Here is a 25,399-nt window from a genome sequence, read left to right on the forward strand (position 1 = left end):
GGGCCGTCTTCCGTCGAGCGAAAGGCGGTGGATGGATGGGAGGGGGTTGGCGTTCTGCGCTGGCAGCCACTGCGCATTTCGTGACTGGGCAGTGTACTTACAAATTGCTAGTAGGTACAGCGGGGCGTGGCACTTGTGGAGACGCCGGAGTAAGAGCGGGTGCGAGAGAGGAAATGTGGGGCCTTTTGCTCCTTGAATATAAGAGTCAGCCTAGGCACCACGGAAGTGTTTCATCATAGCCATCATCATCAGCCTGGTTACGCCCACTGCAGGGCAAATACATCTCCCTACTTCTGCAACTACTCCGGTCATGTACTAATTGTGGCCATCTTGTCCCTGCAAACTTCTTAATCTCATCCGCCCACCTAACTTTCTGCCTCCCCCTGCTACGCTTCCCTTCCCTTGGAATCCAGTCCATAACCCTTAATGACGATCGCTTATCTTCCCTCCTCAGTACATGTCCTGCCGATGCCCATTTGTTTTTCTTGATTTCAACTAAGATGTCATTACCTCGCGTTTGTTCCCTAAACCAATCTGCTGTTTTCTTACCCCTTAACATTACACCCATCATTCTTCTTTCCATAGCTCGTTGCGTCGTCCTCAAATTAAGTAGCAACTTTTTCGTACGCCTCCAGGTTTCTGCCCCGTACATGAGCACTGGTAAGACACAGCTGTTATATGCTTTTCTCTTGAGGGATATTGGCAACCTGCTGTTCATAATCTCAGAATGCCTGCCGAACGCATCGCAGCCGATTCTTATTCTTCTGATTATTACAGTCTCATGATCCGGATCCGCGGTCACTACCTGCCCTAAGTAGACGTATTCCCTTACCACTTCCAGTGCCTCGCTACCCATCGTAAATTGCTGTTCTCTTCCGAGACTGTTAAACATTACCTTAGTTTTCGGCAGATTAATTTTTAGACCCATCGTTCTGCTTTGCTCTCCAGGTCAGTGAGCATGCATTGCAGTTGGTTCCCTGAGTTACTAAGCAAGGCAATATCATCAGTGAATCGCAAGTTACTAAGGTATTCTCCATTAACTTTTATCCCCAATTCTTCCCAATCCACATCTCTCAATACCTCCCCTAAACACGCTTTGAATAGCATAGGAGAGATCGTATCTCCATGCCTGACGCCTTTCTTTATTGGGATTTTGTTGATTTCTTAATGTAGGACTATGGTGGCTGGTGGAGCCGCTATAGATATCTTTCAGTATTTTTACATACTGCTCGTCTACACCCTGATTCCGTAATGCCTCCATGACTGCTGAGGTTTCGACTGAATCAAACGCTTTCTCGTAATCAATGAAAGCTATATATAAGGGTTGGTTAAATTCCGTACATTTTTCGATGACCTGATTGATAGTGTGAAAATGGTCTATTGTTGAGTAGTCTTTATGGAATCCTGCCTGGTCCTCTGGTTGACAGAAGTCTAAGGTGTTCCTGGTTCTATTTGCGATTACCTTAGTAAATACTTTGTAGTCAACGGACAGTAAGCTGATCGGTCTATAAATTTTCAAATCTTTGGCGCCCCTTTCTTATGGATTAGGATTATGTTAGCGTTCTTCCAAGATTCCGGTACGCTCGAATTCATGAGGCATTGCGTATACGGGGCGGCCAGTTTTTCTAGAACAATCTGCCCACCATCCTTCAACAAATCTGCTGTTACCTGTTCCTTCCCAGCTACCTTCCGCCTTTGCATATCTCCCAAGGCTTTCTTTACTTCTGGCGGCAAGTCTAGCAAGTCTGAGGCAAGTCTAGCAGTGTTATTGGAGAAATTATAGGGCAGTAAATGGGATATAATAGGGCTCAGTGAAGTTAGGAGGACAAAAGAAGCATATACAGTGCTAAAAAGCGGGCACGTCCTGCGCTACCGGGGCTTAGCGGAGAGACGAGAACTAGGAGTCGGATTCCTTATTAATAAGGATATAGCTGGTAACATACAGGAATTCTATAGCATTAACGAGAGCGTGGAAGGTCTTGGGAAACTTAATAAGAGGTACAAATTGAAGGTCGTACAGGTCTACGCCCCTACATCCAGTCATGATGACCAGGAAGTCGAAAGCTTCTATGAAGACGAGGAATCGGCGATGGGTAAAGTCAAAACAAAATACATTAAATTGATGGGTGACGTCAATGCCAGGGTAGGCAAGAAGCAGGCTATAGACAAGTCAGTGAGGGAATATTGCATAGGTTCTAGGAATAGCAGGGGACAGTTATTAGTACAGTTTGCAGAACAGAATAATATGCAGATAATGAATACCTTCTTCTGCAAGCGGTATAGCCGAAAGTCAACGTGGAGGACCCCGAATGGCGAGACTAGAAATGAAATAGGCTTCATACTCTGCGCTAACCCTGGCATCATACAAGATGTGGACGTGCTGGTCAAGGTGCGCTGCAGGGACCATAGGATGGTAAGAACTCGACGGAGGAGATTCTTAGCGCGTGTTATATGCGGTTGTCCCTAGGCGTGCAAGCAGAAGGCGCGGGGCGCGGTAGTGCTGAACTTAGCGCCGGAAGTTTTCAGCTGGACGTAATTATATTTATTCAATCATGTTTTTTACTAATTAAAACAACGTATCAATATTTCGCACTATTGACGGCGCCTCCAGGAAACCAAAGCGGGAACGGGGGCACCAAAGCTAGAACCCAGACTGGCCCTGCTTCCAGCTTTGATCCCCCCGCTACCATTTGGGCGCCCCGAAGATCCTGCGCCGCCTGCTCTATTATAACTTCGTGTGCTCTCCTGAGGTCTCTGTTTGCCAGTTACATGTCCCCTTCTGGATTAGTGCTCGTAAAAAATGCAATCTATTGTCGCGACGAAAAAAGCACCTCCCAACTTATACAACACCAGTCAGAACCTTGTCCCTTCAGATACAGCGATCAGAAGATGTGGCGTCCGTGCACATTGCCTCACCGCACGGGCAGCGAGCGGCGGAGCGTAAACAAACTGGACCGCACTCCGAAATGCCGGCATGTCTAGGGGACAAACGCATACAACACGCTAGGAAACCTCCTCCGGAGTGCCTAGGCAGAGTCACTTATTGAAGGAGCAAAAGATCCCAGATTTTCTCTCTCGCACGCATTTTTATTTCCGCCTGCGCAGAAACGTTGAGCGCCACGAGAAACCCCACGCCCCGCTGTACCTACTACAATTGTAAAAATGTGACCGGCCACAAGGGAAACTGACGATCGCGGCTCAATCTCACGTGCTATAGACCTTTGCACTGAGGCTTCCACGGGCGCCGCCATATTTCGACTACCGGCGCCGCCTAGTGTCTCCTTGGCGGCGATGCCATACTGGACTGTCGTTGCTCAGCGTCAGCCGGCTCAGCGCTGCTGTTGCTATCAACAAACAGATTAAAAACGTTGGTTGCTATCTACATCTGTGTATCTCCGTATCTTCGGCCTTCACAGAGTCGTCTTGCCACTTTCGCGCTATTCTCACCAGTATCGAGAGGCATCGGCTACACATCGAGACGGAAACTTTCCTGCTGGCACCAGCCGTACGACTGCGCGCGACTGCCGGATGGCGCCGGAAAGCGTCAGCTCAGCGCTACAGCTGCTTTCGCCTATGATTATCCGTGTATTAAGTCTCCTCAGCGTCGTTTTGGACCTTTAGTGCAAGTATCAACAGTGTTGAGAGGTGTCGCTTTACTCATTAGGGCGAGAACTTTCCTGTTTTGAGCGCCCGTCTGCGAATGAGACCGTGCGATTGCGGAATAACGTCGACTTGAAGATGAACATAAAGAGATATTAAACGCGCTTCTGCGCGTTTCGAACAATCAGTCTGACAGTCGTGCATACATTCGTCAGAGGAGGACGTCAGAGGAGATGGGGCTGCCTGTGGCACAAGGTTTTCTTTAGCCTTCTGGAAATGAAAGGGGAGTGTTTATTACCGATGCTATCGCCAACACAACGTGTGAGCCTACCGTCTTCGGCACTTGGATGTCGTATTTCGTGATGCGCCGCTGCCCCTTCACGACCTACTATTAATACAAAAACGACCACTGTCATCACGCTTGCCGAAACTTGACCTTGTTGGCTCATATTTGAATATTTATAGCCCATCTAAACATTAGGGACTGACGATGGAGACACACACAGCGCATCTTACCTTCCTCGCGTATCCGAGATGAAGCATCCGCTCTGGCTTCTCAAATTTCCACTTCATGTCGATAAAATGAGTCAAACAGACGCGCGATGACTCCGTAGGGACGAATCGGTTACGATTTACAACGCTAATCCAGCGATGCTTCAGTACCGCGTCGGCAGGAAACCGATACAACAGTTACATGTTGCAGCCGCAGTCCTCTTTCAGAACATTATGCGTGCTGCACTGCAGTTTTCTTGCTGCATTGCGCTTCTGGTTGTTAGAACAACCACACACAGCGCAGTGCTGGCCGGACGTTCGCATATCCTGCGCGGATAACCTTAAAATCGCGAAAACGTCGTGCAGTCAATGCGGGAACTGCGCGCATGACAGTCCAGTAAGTGAGGGCAACTATGAGACGCTAGCCACTCTCGCTACCGGGGCCCTGATATCCGTTTCCGACTCTCTGGTTCGAGGCTTCCGGTGCAAAGGTCTATATGCGTAGCAGCGTGGGGAGGCAGCATGGGAGGGTGGGGAGGCGGCTTCCACTCCGCCAACATGCATGTACTTTGCACGTCCGCGCGCGGTCGCGCGTGCAGTATCTTGAAAAGGATCTGCAGATGGCTGATACCTTTGCGTGCGGTGCGCTCTCGCCGCTCCTGCATTGAAGCGGTAGACCGCACAAAGGTCACTTTGCTCACAACAGCATCAAGCGTTTTCCAGCGTATGTGGGCATGTTTGCTTGTGCGCACTGACACCATGCTTGTTAATTCAATTACTAAGCGAACGTTTTCAAGTTTATACGGCCGATAAAACTACTATCCTTACTTCGTGCAGCTGTGTACTAGTTTGCTATTGCAATCAATGCTTCGCCTTTCGGGTGAGACTGCGAGTTCTTTTTTTTTGAACTCCGTCAAAATGAACAAACTCGCCGAAATCAAGGTGTCCTTAAAGCTTCCTCTTAAGCCTTGATTTTTGCACATTCTGTGCTTACGCGCGGTCGTACATAAGTCGGGCCCTTCTGATATGCTCTGAAGAAATTATAATCGTGACACTTTAAACAGACTTATTAACAAATAGACGCGACGGTAATGCCACTTGAGTCCTTCATAGCCTTCAGCCAAGTTTCGATGCTTTGTGTGGAGTTCTGTGGCCAACTTTAGTGCCCATGTCACAAGCTATGAACACGAGCTTTCTTCTGCGGGTAATTTCAGCGACCAATATTCTGGGCTGTCTGCAAGCAATTAAGTGGGCGTAAATCATATGCGAAAACGATTTATGCGAGCCTACACTGGGCGACACTAATATCGTATGGGACTGTGCCTGTTCGAATGTACTTCCCATATTTAGAGCTTCATATTTATCACATATGCTTCATATATTGAGCGACGCTGCGACACTATTCAAACACGAGAAAACGTTTTCGCTCTTTAGGCAATCTTTCCGCCAATCTTGGAGCCGAATAATACTGCACTGCAGATAGCAAATAACCTACAATGTCGCAATAGGTCGCTCAATCTTTCTCCCGGCTTTTCGTGCGCTAGACTTCTCCCACCCTATGCGCCTCATCGAGGACATCAGAGCGGGCGCGTTGACCGACAGACGTGACTCATACGGTGGTTGTCCACGAGTAATGCTTGCGCGCGCATGCACAGTCTTTCATATCTAGGAAGCGGTTAAGCGCCGGCTCTTAATGCGAACTGCCCGAGCTGTCACCCCTTCCTTGTAAGTTTGCGGCGTTCGGAGGGCGACCTGGACAGGATAAACATAAGAGCACCGCGGAACGAAGAAAAAAAAAATGCGGCAGACCTCATCTCACGAGGACTGTCGACGGTAATGCCTAAGCATTGAATCAATGCCGCATAACGAAAAACTTCGAAGAACACAAATTTTTATCTCCTTTTCAACACGGTTTCCGCTAGAATACACCCGCGGTAACCGAACTTATCGAATTGGTCCATTGTCTCCTCAAGCATCCATCATCAAATACGAAGTGATCTGATTTTGCAGAATTTTCCTAAAGCTTTTGACCGGGCGTCGCATAACAAACTTATTCTGAAACTTCAAGTTACCTTGGGCAAGGGACCAATTCTTGACTGGATCACTAACTGCCTCCCAGACAGATCGCAATTCGTAGAGCTCAATCATGTGAAATTCTTAGTTGTACCAGCGACCTCTGGTGTACCGCAGGGTAGTGTTTTGGCGCCGGTGTTGTTCTTACTTTTTGTGAACGATCTGCTTTCATCTGCTAATGTCGGACGCAGGTTGTTTGCAGACGACTGCATCCTGTACAATGAAAGCAATTCTGTTGATGACCCCATCCCCTTGAATATGGCTTGAGAGGCAGTTTAAGTGCGGTGCAGTAAGTGGAAAATACATATCTACGAAAAAATACTCCGCTCTGTTATCCATAACTAGAAGAAAGCATTTATCCAAGTTTAATTATACCATTAATTCAACTAAGATGTCTAAAGTTAGGGACCATAAATACAGAGGTGTCATATTGTCACACGTTCTACGATGGGATTCTCATATTCAGCACATCCCATCATCTGCACTAAAATGACTGCTTTTATAACAAGACGATTACAGCTAGCACCAGCAGACACAAAGTTATTGGCCTATAATACACTTATCAGAGCCATCCTAGAATACGCAAACACTGCTTGGTTTCTGTACTCAGAAAAACTAACCAACATGCTCGAACGAGTTAAAAAAAGCGGTTAGGGTCATTTTCAACAAATTTAACCGAACAGATTTGTTAACAGAACTGCTTAAGAAGGCTGCATTTCCAACCATAAAAACCGGGTGAAATTCGCTGACTTAAATGTAATGTATCAACTATTACACATACACCTAAATGAAGACAAGTCCTGTTATATTGCTACACGCGTGTGGTATATGTTTGTTTGAACGAGGCGTGTGGGCGCCATCACTCCAGAAAAGAGGAGGAAGAACGAATGGGGCTCGCGCTGTGAATCTAACCGGTCAGCGCTGCAACCGTGGTTTTAAACATAACCTGTAAATCTGGATGTACTGGCGCGCAGCGGTAAAAAAAAAGGAGCGCGTGATAGATAATGATTATTGTTTCAGGCAAGATAAGCCGCATGGTGTCGATATTCTTCTTAGATTGAAATTTTAAAGCTTGAACAAACCAAACGCCGGCAATAAAGAAATTATAGGGTTTTCGGCCATGTTCGCTTTTAGGCTACGGCGAAATGCGAGCATTTTGCGATATCTTGCACATATCTATGAGTTTTGATGAGGCGTAATATTACAAATTGACTTTCTTGCCATTTGCTTCACCTGCTGACGTAAGTAATTGGCCCAAACTCTGGACGTTATCTTCCGCAGAAAATTTCGAAGGTGCACCCACTCGTACATAATTATATAGCATGCTTGCGGGAACACGGCGAAAGATAGCCGTTCATTGTGCAGTCTACCTAATTTGCAGAAGTTAGAAAGAAGGGTTGAGAGAAAGTGTGTGGTAAAGGGGTGCGATGAACCATTAGGCACTTTCATTTGAAGTCTTATTATTTTCTAGCCAGTACTTCGGATTGTCATGCGCTATCCACGGGAACTATGATATAAGGTGAAACGGCACCGCGGCACTCACGTCGAGATAGTTCTTCAGGGGCTCCGGAATGGGTCCGTTCGCGTCATTGATGGACCAATCGCGACTAACGTTGAGTGGCCAGCCGAGTTCTCGGTACTGCTCCCGGATGCTTTTCATCTTATGCAGTGGCACCCTGGTCAGAAGAAGGGCGAGGAAAGTAGCGTTTGTATAGCACAAAGGAAATACATTTGTCGCAATCGAATTATCGAGAGACGTCTCCTGGCACGTAAGCAACTAATTTGCTTCTAATGCTGTAACATAATTTAGCACAAGAGAGCTTAGCTGGCTTTCGGTTCGTAACGCTGCAACACTAGTACGAAACGCACAAGCACACAATGAAAATAAGCGGGGAGTCAATGCTTATTCTGTAGCTTTCACTCCGTGAATATCACCTTCAGGACAATTCAGTCACGCACACGTATCAAAAAGTATCTGCTTCATAATTTAGACTGTACGGCATTTCAATTTTCATAACCTTTATGCACCGCGTGCTATTCTTAGGTGAAACCACGACTCTCCGATTTCGCAAGGTTCGCTATACTAACTGCAATTCACTTAACTGAGAAAATACAACAACCAGAATAGAGATTTCTGCTATGGCCAACTCAGGGCCACAGATAACATGATGTTATGTTGCTAATGATCGATAAGGTCTGTTCTAATGCAATTTCCTTATTCGGGACTGTTGTTTAATGAATTGTACCATGAATGAACAATAAACTGAAGCTGTACTGAAAATGAAACTACTATACCAGCGTTCACTGGTATCAGCAGATGATCGCAGCGGATCGTATTTACTCCATCTAGTGCACAACTCAAAGCAAAGACAGAGTGAAAACGTACGAAGAGAGGCACTAACTTAAACAGATTTGTTTTCAAACGCGTCACGCCCATATACATGAGGTTTTAGTAATAGCCTGTCCAAGCACATTTGTAACATTTAGACGTCAGAAACATAGTCAGCGCAAAAAAGAAACAAAATAAAATAAACAGAGTAAAGCCTACAAGATTATGAGATGGTTGAGTTGCCCTTTTAGTTCAGTTGTTCACGGCTTCAGGCTAAAATAATTTATTTCTTTTTTTGTTAGATCAAGCCATGGTGCGCTCACACACGTGTCACCCAATTTAGCAATGTTCGCGTTTCTATTATCTTACTTGTGAATTTCGTGACACACCTAGCAACTAAGTAGCAAGGAAAGCAACAACGAATCTGTTGGAAGTTGGCGCCGGTCTTCTTCGGTTCTCACTCTGTCCTTGTTTTGTCTTGTGCGCTAGATGCCGTATTGAAACACCAAGATACGCAAACTTACGTTATTTCAAGGATCGTATTTGTCTTCCATTATGTCACGAGAGGAGAGAACGCACAGTTGTAGTGGATTGATGGAAGGGGAGTTTTATTCATTGACTTATTTTGTCCGAAACAACGCAAACACTAACAATGGAAGACGCCGTATTGAGTTTGAGCAGGCGCGTTCATTGCACGGTACAGGAGCATTCCCGGGGTGAAGAGCGTACACGATAGCAGTAGAGAAAGAAATTGCCATACAATATCGCGGACGTGGTCCGCGGCGGTAGCCCTAATGCGTATTCGACGCTAGACACTGTTTAAACAAAAAACGAATATTTTAATAAGTTTTACTCGTATGGCGCCTCTTGTACTTGGCGCCACATACGCATGTAAAAAAAACAAGCTAGCAAACACAAATGGAAGAAAGCACTCAAATGGTTTAAATATTCACTCCTTCCTCTCACTGTAACGCGCGAAATCTGAGTTCCGACTGTTCATGGCATTCATATCATCGCGCTTTAGAGAAAGTTACCTTTATTGAATCTACACACGACGTCTCACAGTTTCAAAGACGTCTCTAATTTCTGACGCTGTCCAATCAACAGCCACATTTAATTTAGCACTGCAGGCTTTGATGTGTAAGGACTAAGCCGTTCAGGCGTGTTTTTGTACTGTGGATTCTTGTCGAACAGCTTATGAGCTTACTTTGACAAGTATGTGGCAAGAAAATATTGGCAGCACAACACGCCAATGACAACTGAATCACGGCTGCATGGGTTAAGTTATGGCGTGCGAATGACATATATCATTAGACCATGATGTGCCTAAGCGACCATTGTCAAATAACGCTGACTCCGGTGCCTTTTTTTTTTCGCTGCACTTGAAACATGCGACACTTATTCACTCTCGCCTGCTTCTATTACAAGTTTGCCTCGCGTTTCTTGCTTCTCTGCGCAGCAACGAGTGCGACTTTATTAAGTGCTTAAGGTATTGTTATTTATGGTGCAGGTTTAGTACTTGCCTAGCTTTTTGACAGATTCACCGATTCTCTGCACAAAATTCCTTCTCACCGGTGCAGCGTTTGTACCGCGACAATTGAAAGCTCGAAACTGGAATTCGACGTCCGCCCATTAGTCCGTTAGTCCTTTCTGTTACGCCAGCAGCCGTCGTCATAAGCCTGTGGTCCTCATGTCCTCTCGTCTTATTCAGCTTCGGCACTCGCCATAGAAAAAACAATACAAAGCTGACCACCACTGCCACAGCAATTCGAGCTCATGCCCCTGCGGCTACGTGCAGTCGGAATTTCGACGGACTATGCAGAGGGCTGTCGCGCCGGTTTGGCGCTTGTCAAGTTTTAAGCAGTTTCGCATCTGTCACCTTCCCTCGGATTACGGTCGCAACGTCTCACTAAGGCCCGTAGAGTGGTGGTCACTGTGAGTGCGTCTCGGAGGACACTACAAGAAATACCATGTAAGTAATGAAGACGAGGTTGCGTATCTTGTAATTAGGAAAAAGTTGGTGTTCGCTGTGAGAACCTTCTGCGGTCGCGGTAAATATATTCAGACACGGAAGCATCACTAATATCTACCTATTCCTTTATATCACGCGGAGCTGGCTGAAAAGTGAGAAAATAACCCTGCATAATAATTTTCGGTTAACTTAAACCACAGTGGCAAATTCCACGTCTTCGTCAAGGGGACCGCATTTACGCAACCGGCAACATCTCACCTTATCAATGCCGAAGCGGCTCCTAAAAGCACGGCGCAGAGAGCCAGAGTTGGCAGCCTTCGTATCATCTTGCTCGATTGTGGCCGGTCTAGTATGATGAGCACAGCACAATGGAGAAATCGACCCGTTCGCCCGTGTTTTAAGTTAGGGGGACGGTTAGATAGACGCGTCACGTGCATTGCGGCGCCGCTGTTATCGCAGCGCCGCTTCTGCGCCTTTCGTTTTTTTTTTTTCGGTCGCGATTGCTTTCGGACCCCTCAGCACTTTTCTGGGCTTGTACTGACATGTCTGACATGTCGACGAGTCCACAAAGGGTTGGGATAATATAATGGATCTACTCAAGTGCTTTCGCTAGAGCTTTCACACCAGTGCTTTCACACTTGGTCAGAGCTGGGAATTACGCCCCGCCAATGTTACTTTCAACAAATTATTGAGCATTGATTCAGACAGAGTGAAGGTCTTGGATGGCCAGGCTAAAGGAAGAACATTGACTGGCTGAATGAGGCATTGTCACCCGCACATTCCTTTACGGTGAAGTAACATGTCACACAATAGAGCATACATACATATCAAAAGCTTGCATTATCAGTTGAGGCAGCCCGTCTGGAACAGTGGATGATAAGAAAACCCTAGAATCGAGGGAGAAGAAAATCGATATGTACGATAACCGAAGTGATGGTTCTGTTCTTTTTTGAGGAAAGTTATCCTAACGAGGGGGGGTACACTTAATGTAGAGGCCGAATACTCCATTAAGTAGACGATGAAACTTCGATATCAGTTCGCAAATTATTATCGCACAACGCATTGTTCAAGCTTACAAGGAAGCCCTATGTGCGAGGGGAATATATAGTGTCGCAAATTTTGGCGCCAAATTTCGCTCAACTGTTCGCGGTCTGCGAATTCATGCTAAGAGGAGATGTCTTGAACAGTGATTGACTTACGTTTCGAAATATCAGTGTGCATCTGAAAGGCGATTGGGATGCGGTAATTCACACTCAATGAAAAACAATAAAGTATTATCACACAGTCTCGGAGAAGCTTTGGTATCTCTACCTCTGTGGAAAAACTGAGAAAAACATTACAGCTTCGGCGACACGCGAACGCTATAGATGGCAAAGCTTGCGTAGAAGCTCGTATGTTGAAAACGTGGCTGGCAGCTAAGTAAATCCACTGCGGGGTGCCGTAGGACAAAGGCTGCGTAAATTTCAAAACTTCGAGAAGTCGTTCTGGCTAACCACTGAGTCTCAGAAAGATCGCACATAAGTTACGCTTGCCTATACTACGTAAGCCAGCGTACTATCGCCATCGCCGATTCAAGAAGGTTATTGCAGCTTTCAGGGGCATAGACGAGAGTGATATTCATTGATCCGAGGTCATTCACTCGGGGAAATATATTAAAGGGTATCTTTCTTTGACAACCCTCCCGGATTCGATCTGGTTGCTGGCTACTGTCTGCCGGAACGGCCAACCATAAAGTTTTGTACAATTACTAGAGGGCACGGTGGCTCTATTGTCAGCGGGGTCTGCAAGAAAGGCAGCTCAGCTAGCTCGGGAATGATGGGTTGTACATGGATTTGCCTAAACTTTGTCCTCCTAGCTTTAAATGTCCTCGCAACGTTGCAAAGTAATCAGCTTCAAGAAAGTACTGCGTTATAAACAACTAAATAAACATTATTAAAATTGTCCGACTACATGCTTTGAACGCAAGCCCTTTGGAGTGCCGACGGTATGTTTGCGAAGTGGCAAATAAAGCGCCCGCAATAGGACGCAAGACAAAAGAAAACTTCGGAAGTGTTTCTCATGTGCGCGAGGAAAGCGAAAGACGACAGCGATATTGTCAGTGTCCGTCCGGACGCCATTCTTGCTTACATGGTGGCCCAACACCTGGTTGTCTTGCTGGCAAGTCGGTACTTTTAGTGCTGAGCTGAAGATGAGCGTTAGAAATGCCGGTCCAAGCTTCGTCCAAGCGCTGAAGGTGCTGACCAAAAGCGGAAGAAAAAAATAACGTCGTCGTCAAGCTATCACAAGCAGGTTGTCCACTTCAGGCTACGCAAAACTGTGTCTAGCGTACGTTGAAAGGCTGCAGGAGCGTTACACTACGCGAAGGGCACTCCGTTAAATTTTTAGTCTCTGTGGTGTTGCAAAGGCCGTTTTGTCCTTGAATAGCTACGTTCGAGTAAACGATCACAAACTGAGATTAGAGATAAATCCAACGCTCTCGAAGGAGTGAAGGGCACCAACGATTTGTGGCATCAGGTAGACGTCCTTGCGCATGAACTTATTAAGTCTATATTCAACGCAAAATCGTACAGAACCGCCCTTCCGAAATAGGAAAATAGGCGACGATCAAGAGCTTGATGACGGCCACATAATCTCGCTTTTGGCCATGTTGGTGACGTTTGTCTCGATGAATTTCCGATCCGCGAGCTACACGTGGTATGGTCTGCGGCTTACAATGAAGCTGCCATCGGTTTCAATGTGATGGACTGCGACGGAAGTGTGACCGAGAAGGTATGAGTGGACGTGAAATGAAATTCGCAGTAATAGCAGGGTGGTCTGGATGGGCGCCACTTGTTGTCATAAGGCTGAGGCGGTACATTTGCTGAGATAAGTGAGGGACCCATGTGTTGCAGCGGCAAGAAGTGACGGGGGCTGCGGGAAGGGTGATGCCACAGCATGAATGTGAGCGTAAGTGGAGGTTGGTAGGAGAGAGGGCTTGAACCTTAAGCACATGCCACTGACGCTAGTTCTTCCCTCACTATGCTACCTAAGCCGCATCTAGGAGACGTTGTATGGACGTCGACAGCGCGCGATGAAGCTTGTGCATGGAATCCCTCGTGGATAATGGCACAGATCAGTGCATGCAGCTTGTTGCAGTTCGTTGCCCTCTTCTCGGGTACGTCAGGCTGCAAGCGCATCGAATGAAGTTTATCGAGGCGGTGGCACTTAGCAATAACGTCAGCTACGGTAGTGGGGTTCTTCACTACAAGGGCATTAAACGGAATGGTCCCAATGCCTTTGAGCAAAGAGCGCACATTGTCATTCTCCCCCATGGAGCTGTTGACACGGCGGGGAAGGGCGAGTACATCTTCTGCGTATGAAGTATATGACCAAGAAATGTTTGAACACATTCGGGGAGTTTCTCTTCCGCTACATATGAGCGAACATTGTGGATGACAAAAATACGTCACCGCAGCGGCTTAAAATAGGTCCAGTATACAAAGTCACGTTCATGGTTAAGAAACCATGCCTTCGCGACGTGGTTTAGACAGAAGGCTACATGGCTCAGCGGAATTGTACAAATGGTTAAATGCACTCACGTGGTTGTTATTTTACGAGCAGTCGTCAACATTGTCGCCGTGGAGACCAGCGAACATCTTGGGATCTTCCGAGTGTCAGTTTTGGCCCAATAAGGTGTCTCCTTTGGAGCAGGAATAGTGGAAGCTGCCGTGGTTGGCTGCTGCTCTAGCTACACGACGCTAAGAGTTTATAAACGAAGTTAATATGTGCGCCGAATGCTAGTGCCGGCAAAGGAGTATTAATGCATCAGTATTCTTAGGGTACTTCGCGCACTGTCCGGCGGCCAACTATCTGTTTGTATCTATGTATATTTGTATGTTGTCAATTTCCAGTCTACCTGTGTCACTGGCTAGTGCGTGGCCAAATGGTAGCCCGTTGGGCTGCAGTGCAAAGGCAACAGGGATGGAAAGCCAGTATCGGACCAACTTGTGTCAGTATGTGGCTGTCTCCACGTACGTGCTGCTTTCGAACGATCCTGTTTCACGTCAGCACGAGTCACTGTATGTGCGGGACTACGTAAGTACCACCATTCGAAGAAACTCTTTGACGCCGACGTGGCAGCACTCATTATGGGGCACTCGGTCTGTGGTTGCCTTCAGCGAACCTTTCTGTGCCGCTCTTCAACGCCAACTTCAATAACTACGCATGTGGCACTGGAATTTGCTGCTCTGGAAGTGCGGAATAGATCCCTTAATTTTTCCTGTTGATGAGTGGAATCGAACTCACATCATAAGGGTTTCTGAAGGACAGCAACTCGCCGAATAAGCAAGCTGCGTCACAGATGCGCTGGGTGCGTGCAGTTCTAAAAGGACGAAAACGAACCCTTAAATTTTTGCCGTTCCTGAGCGGAGTCGAGCCCACGTATTTAGGGATCTTCAAGGACAGCAACCCGTCGCATAAGCAGGCTGTGCCACAGATGCACTGATTATATGAATCTAGAAAGACGAAAAAGAACCCTTAAATTTTTCCCCTTCCTGAGTTGAACCGAGCCCACGTAACAAGGGCTCTTCAAGGACAGCAACCCTTCGCATAAGCAGGCTGCAAAACAGATGCACTGGTTATGTGCATCTCGAAGAATGAAAAAGAACCCTCAAATTTTTTCCGTTGCTGAGTGGAATTGCACCCATGCCACAAAGGTTCCGCAACGACAGCGACCCGTTGGATAAGCAGGATGCGTCAAAGATGCACTGGGTATGTGTAACCTAGGATGAAAAAGAACCGTTAAATTTTTCCCCTTGCTGAGTGGAATCGAACTCATGTCACAAGGGTACCTCAGGGACAGCAACCCGTCCGATAAGCAGGCTGCGCTACAGATGCATTGGGTATGTGCATCTAGAAGGATAAAAAAGAACCCTTAAATTTGTCTCGTTGCTCAGTGGAATCGAACCCCCGTAATAGGGGTTCCTCAAGGGCAACCCGTCGCATTAACAGGCTGCAAAACAGATGAACTAGTTATGTGCATCTAGAATGACGCAAAAGAACCCTTAAATTTTTACCGTTGCTAAGTGCAATTCAACCCGCGTCACAAGGGTTCATCAAGGAAAGCAACCTTTCACATAAGCAGGTTACGCTACAGATGGACTAGGTATGTGCGTCTGGAAGGATGGAAAAGAACCCTTACATTTTTCTCGTTGCTGGTTGGAATCGAACCCCCGTAATAGGGGTTCCTCAAGGGCAACCCGTCGCATTAACAGGCTGCAAAACAGATGAACTAGTTATGTGCATCTAGAATGACGCAAAAGAACCCTTAAATTTTTACCGTTGCTAAGTGCAATTCAACCCACGTCACAAGGGTTCATCAAGGAAAGCAACCTTTCACATAAGCAGGTTACGCTACAGATGGACTAGGTATGTGCGTCTGGAAGGATGGAAAAGAACCCTTACATTTTCCTCGTTGCTGGTTGGAATTGAACCCACGTCATAAGCGTTCCTCAAGGACATCCCGTCGCATAAGCAGGCTGCCCCTCAGATGCTCTGGGTATGTACATCTAGAAGGATGAAATAGAAGGCTTAAATTTCCCCCGTTGCTAAGTGCCATTGAACCCACGTCACAAGGGCTCCTCAAGCACAGCAACCGGTCGCATAAGCAGGCTGTGCTCCAGATACACTGGGTATGTACCGCTCTAGAAGGATGAAAAAGAGGCCCTAAAACCATTGTTGACTAGAATCGAATCCACGTCACAAGGGTTTCTATAGGAAAGGAACGTACCCGTCGCATAAGCAGGCTGCGCCACAGACGGTCTGGGTATGTGCATCTAGAAGGATGGAAAAGAACCCTTAAATTTTTTCAGCTGCTGAGCGCGATTGAACCCACGCCACAAGGGCTCCTCAAGCATAGAAATCCGTCGCATAAGGAGGCTGTGCCACAGATACACTGGGTGTGGGCCGCTCTAGAAGGATGAGAAAGAGAACTTAAAGATTTCCCATTGCTCAGAGGAATCGAATCCACGTCACAAGGGTTCGTATAGGACAGGAACCCGTCGCATAAGCAGGCTGCGCCACAGATGGACTGCGTATGTGCATCTAGAAGGGTGGAAAAGAACCATTAAATTTACCCCGTTGCTAAGTGAAATTGAACCCACGTCACTAGGGCTTCTCAAGCACAGCAACCCGTCGCATAAACAGGCTGCGCCACAGGTAGACTGGGTTAGCGCCGCTCTAGAAGGACTAGAAAGAGCCCCTCAATTTTTGCTGTTGGTGTCTGGAATCGAAACCACGTCACAAGGGTTCGTATAGGACAGGAACCCGTCGCATAAGCAGGCTGCGCCACCACTGCACTGGGTATGTGCCGCTCTAGAAGGACCAAAAAGAAGCCTTAAACTTACCCCGTGGCTAAGTGAAATTGAGCCCACGTCACTAGGGCTTCTCAAGCACAGCAACCCGTCGCATAAACAGGCTGCGCCACAGGTAGACCGGGTTGGCGCCGCTCTAGAAGGACTAGAAAGAGCCCGTAAATTTTTGCTGTTGGTGTCTGGAATCGAAACCACGTCTCAAGGGTTCCTCGAGGACAGCAACCCGTCGCAAAAGCAGGCTGCGCCACCACTGCACTGGGTATGTGCCTCTCTAGAAGGACCAAAAAGAAACCTTAAATTGTTTGAATTGCTGAGTGGAATGGACCATTTCAGAAAGTTGCGCGCGCCCCCTACGCGACCGCCGCAAAGCAGGCTGGGAATTGTGAGCGATTTTGGCGGGCAGGATCCGGCGGAGGAGCGGTACTTGATGGACGTCGTGCAACAGCAGGTAAAAAAAAACTTTGTTTTTTGAGTGCTAGTAATACTTTTGTTGCATGTTTGCGCCGCGCAAGTGATCTTTACATTGCCGTACAACTTTCTTGTGGTCATGCAGCCGACGCTACGAGCGCGAAGCGAGTATTTTCGCACGTGAAGCGCGCACATGTGCCAGTGTCTCGCGCTCGGAGCTTGCGTTGCATAGCAACACCTTTGTCAGCGTTTTATAGCTATGCTACTGAAGGCACGAGCGCGATCCTACGGCTAGCAGGCGTGTTTTGCTGGTGAGCACGCGCTAACAGTGCATTTATTTACTAGTCACCCGTCGCAAACCTTCGAAGTTTGTGCGGCTGTTCCGGCGGCAGGCGTAGTACGTAGCGTACAGTACATTCATGTTTGTTGCAACAGTGCGACACCCTCTTGTGAGAATGTATGCGCTGTATTTCAGCCAAATACCTCGTTATAGAGCACTGCCCATTCAGTCTTTTGGTTACAGCGTGCTATTTAATCTACGGACAAGCAAGTATATCGTCGAAAGGAAAGGACAGCGCATACGTTCAATAATGTACATCTTGCAAGAAATAAGTAGCTGAGTTGGCGCTTAGCTTGTGCTAGCGTATTTTCTTGCCTATAGTGTTGTTTGAATAGTACGCAGCAAGTACGAAGCAGAACCAACAAGCTCTTGTATTAGCACTGTTACATTCTGTGTATATATCTGGGCATAGCATTGCGGTACAGATAGCAGTTGCTGTTTGTTTGACAGCTCGTACTATCTCGGTCGCGGTGTACATTACTTACTACCGTGGAGTGCAGATAGAGCACCCAAAATATGAACGTGCCTCGGTGGCTACAAGTAACGCGAACGTGGTCTAAAAAAACTGCGGCGGATGTTTTGGCTAACCTGAAAAGTATTGAACGCGCCAGTACCTTGTACAAGGGCGGCCTCAGAGTTTTAAGTTAGCTAGCGGCTTACGGAGCCCGTCCTTGTGCAACATTCTCCACGACCGCGCGTAGTGAACGAAACAGGTTCAGCGTTGCTTTTCAAGCATGCTTGCGACAAGTGACCAAGACACAATGAATGAATACTCTTTTTATTTCAAGATCGCATTGATAATCCCATGATCAGCTGTGTATGCTTCCATGCTCTGTTTATGTGTGGAGTGCCGAAGAAAACATTTTGACGCTTGCTTATACCCATGTTGCAGGTACCACTACGAGCCATTCAAAATGCACATCCTCTTCAAGCAAGGTTACCGAAAGGACCATGGACAAAGCAGTTAAAAGACATGCCGGATGGTTTCTCAGAGCAAGAAATCTTGGCACATCAGAATGCGCATGGTGCTCAGAAGCATACTGTAAGCGGATACAGGATGTTTAAAGCAGATGAGGTTCACAATGTTCTTATTTGCAAGGCTAACAGTTCCACTTTTCTTAAAGCAACCGTGGAGGCATCGTTCTCTTTGGCAAAATTATATAACACTGCTGTTGTGCTCTCGTCAAATGGAACTGTGGTTGAAAGAACCTGCAACTGCCGGGCTGGAGCTGCAGGTGTTTGTAAATATGTAGTTACCTTACTATGGTTTGTACTAGACCTGAAGCGCTCTGGGGCAGCCTACGTGCGAGACACACAGTCGTGCACAGAAAAACCCAGAGCATGGGGTACTGGGGCTAAGAAGGCCAACATGCACTCACGCGAGTTCTCACAACTACGTTTTGTGAAACATATGCCAATGAAAGCTGGCAGGCATCTGACTCAAGAAACCACAGTTTCTCTGACAGTGACAGAAGACCATATTAAGAGAATGTATCAGACACAGAAAAATATTTCAAACGCCATGCTATGCTAGACGCTGGAGGACAACCACTTTCTGCCAGTACCAGTGAAAAGAGCACTTCACGAGGATGCTCTTAGTCAGATGCCAATCAGGTTACTGGTGCAAGCCCTGTGGGTTGAGCATGTGCCAGCTGGGTACAAGTTCGGCTCCTGTGAGCTTACTTTAGAAGACTCATGGGCCCTTGAGCAAAGGACTAGGATGCAGAGCGGCTCTACAACATGGAGCTTCGAGAGATGCAAGCGCCTGACTGCTTCACACTTCGGAGATGTGGTGTCACGGAAGAAGCCAGCTGACAAAAAGTTTTTCAAGAGGCTGTTTGGGTCTAGCCAGATGCAGACCAAACACATGGCTGATAGTTTAAGGAATGAAGCTGCAGCCGTGCAGCGTTACATAGAGAAGAGAGAGGTCCCAGTTAGGATTTACTGTTGTGGGTTGTGCGTCAACCCTGGTGTCCCTGTTCTTGGTGCAACGCCAGACCGCGTTGTAGAGGAGGGAGGAGATTTTGGTCTCCTTGAAGTTAAGACCCTCGCAGCTGCCAAGGAACGGGGTGATGAATTGGAAAATGCTGTGAATACGGCATCCTACCTGAAGAATGGAGTTCTTAAACCGACCCACAAGTACTTTTACCAGGTCCAGGGGCAAATGGCTTTGACTGGACTCTCCTGGTGTGACTTTGTGGTTGATAGTGGCACAAACTGCACTCTTCAGAGGATCACTTTTGACAGCTCGCTTTGGATTTCCCAAATGCTGCCACGGCTTCTGGAATGTTTCAAGAACTACCAAGAGCACTGTGCTTGTGTGTGAATTTCAACGACTTGTTTAAGTCACGTTGGTCTGCAGGACAAAGGTTCTCGGACTCATAACATGCTTTGGCATGTGTTCATACTTGCATATGTTTGGTTTTTAAATATATTGTATTGCATTACTCTCCATGAAGAAATGAAAGTGTTTTTCTGTGTAATATCGTTATGGCCACGCGTATGTGCTGCCACCACCTATTTAAATGTGTGTGCAACTAATCGGTGTGTAAAAAGTAAATGCCAAGCACCACACGTCTTGCTGCCTTGTCATTGAACACATACATAATGCACTCTTAGACCCAGGAATCTGGGCAGCTACATACTTCAACATTTCCTCGACTTGATGATGATAGTGACTTCACATTGGTCTCTGTAAGGAAACTGCATTGAAAGTTGCAAGCAAAATCTTTTCGAAGTGACAAGTGTGTTCTCCGTAGTGTAGGTACTCCTGCACTCGGTACGGCTTGTAACATACGTGGAGTGAACCAACGAAGGTTTATGCTTTACAGTAAATCAATGTGCCGTCATAGAGAGTGCCCAAGGTGCACATTCAGCATACTTCATCTCTGCTCTTAGGGGCTAATGCACAAGTTTCGAGCAGTGGGCTCGCACTGCTTTGACGACCAAGCTCGAACCTGCCGCATCTCCAGTATTGCATACTGATACTGAGTGCGATAGCCGGTATTTATATAAGTTCTTCCTCAAGGATTCCATGCAGGACATTACATGAGAGCTTGTAATAAAGGTACCAAATTTCATTGCCATGAAATACTCGCATACATATACAAATTTTTTTACATATACAGTACACAAATATACAATACATATACATATCACAATTTTAAAGAAAATGAGCACGTCACTAACACACGTAAAAATGACAAAGTGAAATTCACTTTACAGATTTCACTCCAAAAAGTTAGGAAAGAAAATCTGTGGTAGAAAAGACAGTGGCTGCAAACACCAACTTTCAATCTTGTCTGTGTAGCTCAGCAATGAGACTGGTGATTTGGTTTTTAGTCATGACTCAGATATAGTACTGCCACATTCTATGCTCCAATCATTTGCACAACACCGACACAGAAATAAGGCATTGCAGCGCTATATAGCCTGTACAATGACTTCAGGCTTACTTCAGCAGATCAAGAAATGCTGCTCTAGTCTGCTGTACATGAAGTAGTGTACTTTAACGCAAGTTCAATGCCTTGCACTGCAGCAGGGATTCTCAAACTGCGTTTTGTGGAACTCTTGGGTTTCTTGGAACACTTCCTAGAATCGCCAAGCACCTATGTTCGTGCATTTCTTCATCCGCCTTAGCCAGTTATTTTGGGACTAATGCTCTAGCTGCTTACTGCTTCATCACTATACAGCCAGTCATAACTGAATTTAAGTATTTGTTCAGGTGCTGTGCAGCTTGCGTACCCCTTTTACATATGCCGGCCAACACCTTTTCAAGTCTCGGTCGCAGCGGTTGAATTTCTATGGAGGCAAAATTCTAGAGGCCCGTGTACTGTGCGATGTCAGTGCACGTTAAAGAACCCCAGGTGGTCGAAATCTCCGGGGCCCCTCACTGCGGCGTCCCTCATAGCGTAAGTCGCTTTGGGACGTTAAACCCCCATAAAACAAATATTTTCAATCCAGGCTCCATGACCGAAGCTGGCCAAAACAGAAATGAAACATGTTAGGAGCCGACTCTATTTTAGCCAAATAAGAATGCTCTATCTTCAACTGAAAGGGGCTAAAAATTTTGAGCACCCCTGCATTACAGTTGATCATGCACAACGTACAAAACATTAAAAGCACCACCATCGCTCATTGGTTTAGAATGGGCTCATGCATGAAATTATTGAGATAGCAACAAATTTTCCATATCTTGTTTAGCTTCTCTGCCACAACATTAGGAAAAACAGCACGGAGTATTCTAAAGTTTTTAACTTCCCTGATGACACGCTCAACATGGATTCGCAAACTGGCTATCTGCCGTGTTGCTAACTCCTCTGCCAGTGACAACTGCGAGCGGCCATTCAACATAGGTGGCACGTTTAATTCGACTCCAAGCTGATGGAGGTCATCTTCAATGAGGAATCCTCTATCCGCCATTACACTGACCCCTTCCTCGAGCAACTCATACAGGCCACTGTGTCTTGTGATTTCTCGATCAAAAAGTCTTCCAGGAGCAAGATTAAACACGAAAGAAACGAAGCAGTTCGGAGTGATGCCAATGAGCCCTTTTGCGGTGTTGTGTCCTTTATACGAGCTGAAAGTGTCGCTTTGTGTATTGTAGTCAAACGGGTTCTCGATAAAAATTTTTGTGCAGTCCAGTACAATGCGTGTAGATGGGTACAATTCTTTAAAATTTGTCTGGCATGAACAGGTCCACTGTATTACGGGATGGACACATTGGTTTCTGGGTTAGCATTTCAAACAAAAAATTAACCCAAAATGTGTACATAGCACTCACGGTCGACACAGACACTTTCAGGCGACATGGCAAATCCTATTCCAGTAACCCAACCCTGAGCCTGCAAAGCACTGCAATGAGCTGTTCTTTCATTGTCAGTGCTGGTGGCCTGCCAGCACCCGTTTTCAGGGCCTCGTACATGCCTTGAACATGTTCCACAAACGCATCAAATTTTTTGAAGGAGTTAAATCCCGTATAAAACACGAGTCGTTTCTCATCTGAAACAAAATCTTCAACTTTGGAGGCAGGATCTTTCAGTTTCAGTTTCTCTTTGAGCGCCCCAACTTTCACATCGTGCAACTGAGCCTTCAGATCCTCGACCTCTTTCTGGAGCACATATTTGTCTTTGCGGAGCAAGCTATTTTCATGCTAGAGTTTTCCACAGACTTCGAGAAGGCGGTTGACTTTTCTTAGTGTGGCAGCAGATGGCTGCGTCTGGAGGCCCCATGGAGTACGAGTGGTCGGCACCTAAAAAAAACATGAACTGCTTATTGATTTGCGAACGGTTAGGCCCTGCTTTAATGCAGATTTCAGGGTTTGAAATAGTCACTTCAGCTCACAATGTGTGTTCTGAACCTTTGCTCTCGGTTTGCATTGATATACAGGCAACAAAGAACCAGGATGCCAAAGCCATAGAGCCCAACAATCTTTCACTCCACTGATCCACCAGTGCAAGCAGCTTACCAACAAGCAAGCCCAGATTAATACTATCCAGTTATACTCGTAAACCTCATGAGCTGTCTGTGCCCCTCCTGAGCATGCAGTTCGACGACATTGCAGCTTGTGCTACCAGTGTATTGTTCCGCCAAATTTGCACTACATTTGGATAGCCTGACTTTTGAGTCATTTTTCCAAGCTGGGGTAAAAGGAATAATATCGAGGTGAAAGAAATCAAATGGGTAAGTTTCACAATGCGTGTTCTGGTGGAAGAGGTTCCACGTTTATCAGAAAACTCGCTGAAGTAATAACACATGGACGGTGCAAATCACTGATGACATTTATGTCACAGAACACATGAGGTTCTGCCACTCCTAACATGCAGACTTCCATGGCTAGCTGCAAAAGCTTGCGAAAAACTGGCTTCGCGGGAGAAAGTTTCGTCAGTTTTCACTGGATAAGGAAGTCGCTCGCTATTAATATATCGGTTGCCACAGCACCCGTGGACCCTGGCAGCCGGGGCCGCGATAGAGGTCCGTTAAATGCACAAAATAAGTTTTCATAGTGGAATGGAGAAAGCGAGAATTTTGAATTCTCACTAACCTTCCGTTTCCGTGCGAGGCGAAGCCGGTGCACCGAAGGTCAGCTGGGTGGGCTCCTGGGAAACAACGTCGCTTTCTGCGTACAATACACTTTCGTGAAAATGCGTACACACAAAGCCGAAGCCTCAGAAAAAAAGATGACACAGTTAAAGCGTCTCTTACGTTGATCGCAGTGGGGCACGTCAACTACGCCGCCGATATCCAACTCGTTCAGAAGGAGCACCGGGCTGGCAGAGGCAGTTTGGGAGCTCGTCTTCTTGCGTTTCGCGACTGGAAAAGAATTGGAAGGTATGACAACATGCAATAACCATCTGAATATATATACTTACCGGTATTAAAGGAAGGAGAAAGTTGATTGATGACTTTATGGGAGAAATTGTTGGCAGCCGGTCGAGATAACCACGGCGTCCACTTGCGTTGAAGTGAGCTCCGCATATTCGGTGGTGCTTAGAATTTTGCCACAAAGAGAAGCGACCAGCACTTCCTTGGCGGTTGATTCTTCTCACCCACTCCTTTTTTTTCTTTTTCATTTGCAGGGAACGCGTGAAATGAAACATTCTTGTGTTTCAGCGTATTGTTGTCGCAACCAGGCACACAACAAGTCTTGCCGCCGCCTCGGCACTTCGACGACATCGCGGGCAGTAGTGGCTGAGGTCACTAAGTAACCCAGAGGCACGTAACAGTTAATATAACGCACCTGCAACCGCCCACCACCAAAAAGTGCACGAAATCTCAAACCAAACGAAGCACGCGTACACACACACACCACAGCTATGCGAACGCAGGAGGCAGCCAAGACGGGCGGTTGGTCGGCGCTCGCTCACTTTTCCAATAATGCGTCGCGCGCCCGCTATGTTTTCTCGCGGCGCTGCGATTTCCGAAATGGTCCATTGAACCCACGTCACAAGGGTTCCTCAAGGAAAGCAAACTTTCAAATAAGCAGGCTGCGCCACATATGCAAAGGGTTTGCGCCGATCTGGAAGGACAAAAAAGAGTCCTTAAATTTTTCGTTTTGCTTAGTAGAATCGAACCACGTCAGAGGGTTCCTATAGGACAGCAACCCGTCGCATAAGCAGGCTGCGCCACAAATGCACTGGGTATGTGCCGCTCTAGAAGGACCAAAAAGAACGCTTAAATTCTTCCTGTTTCTGTGTGGAATCGAACCCACGTCACAGGGGTTCCTCAAGGACACTCCTCCCTCCTACACCTGCATCATGTGGTTTCGGACACGAGGTACTCGAGGGGAATGAAGCGGCACACACCGCGGCCCGCGCAAGCGTCAACAGGGCCTCCTCGCACGAGATTCGAGGCATGTCCCACCCACCCAAATCAGCGGAGGAAACGGAAACAATACCGCTAACTTATCAGGCACTACTGCAATACTATCGGCTTGGGCTCAGGCTATGCCCTCCACCACGTTCAAAACTGACGAGAAACGAAGGCACCGACTGCAGGCGACTCCAGAGCAATGCCTTTACCCATGGAAAATTACTGCATCATTTCCACTCGACGCTATACAGCTAGACCTGTCCACACTGCAACGTGCCAGACAGCCTGGTGCACTTCCTACTGCAATGCAAGGAAGCCCGAGAAACCATCATAACGGCACAACTAGTAGCAGTAGACGCAGACGCTGACGCTGACCCAAAGCTCCTCGTTGAAACGTGGGAGGCTGCGATCCCCAAGCCGGACCTAGTCGACCAGCGCGAACTCGCCGCCCAGGCCCGGAGGGCGATCCAAGCCAGAGGGTTCCTAGAATTAGGGATCCTCCCACCTCGACTAACAAGTCACTC

At 46.9% G+C, this 25,399-nt stretch overlaps 1 protein-coding gene across 1 annotated transcript in view; it reads right to left on the bottom strand.

The window, feature by feature from the left end:
- The window catches only part of LOC142576537 (cathepsin D-like), a 34,295-nt gene extending 23,450 nt beyond the window's left edge, over positions 1 to 10,845 (bottom strand). The window contains exons 1-2 of the mRNA XM_075686697.1: positions 10,725 to 10,845; positions 7,709 to 7,841 (exon numbers count right to left, since the gene is read on the bottom strand). Coding sequence (XP_075542812.1) covers positions 7,709 to 7,841; positions 10,725 to 10,792 — 201 coding nt within the window. The 5' untranslated portion in view covers positions 10,793 to 10,845. The remainder of the gene's footprint in view (positions 1 to 7,708; positions 7,842 to 10,724) is intronic.
- Between the last annotated feature and the right edge of the window lie 14,554 nt (positions 10,846 to 25,399).

This window comes from Dermacentor variabilis, chromosome 3 (genome assembly GCF_050947875.1).
Source record: "Dermacentor variabilis isolate Ectoservices chromosome 3, ASM5094787v1, whole genome shotgun sequence".
Lineage (NCBI taxonomy): Eukaryota > Metazoa > Arthropoda > Arachnida > Ixodida > Ixodidae > Dermacentor > Dermacentor variabilis.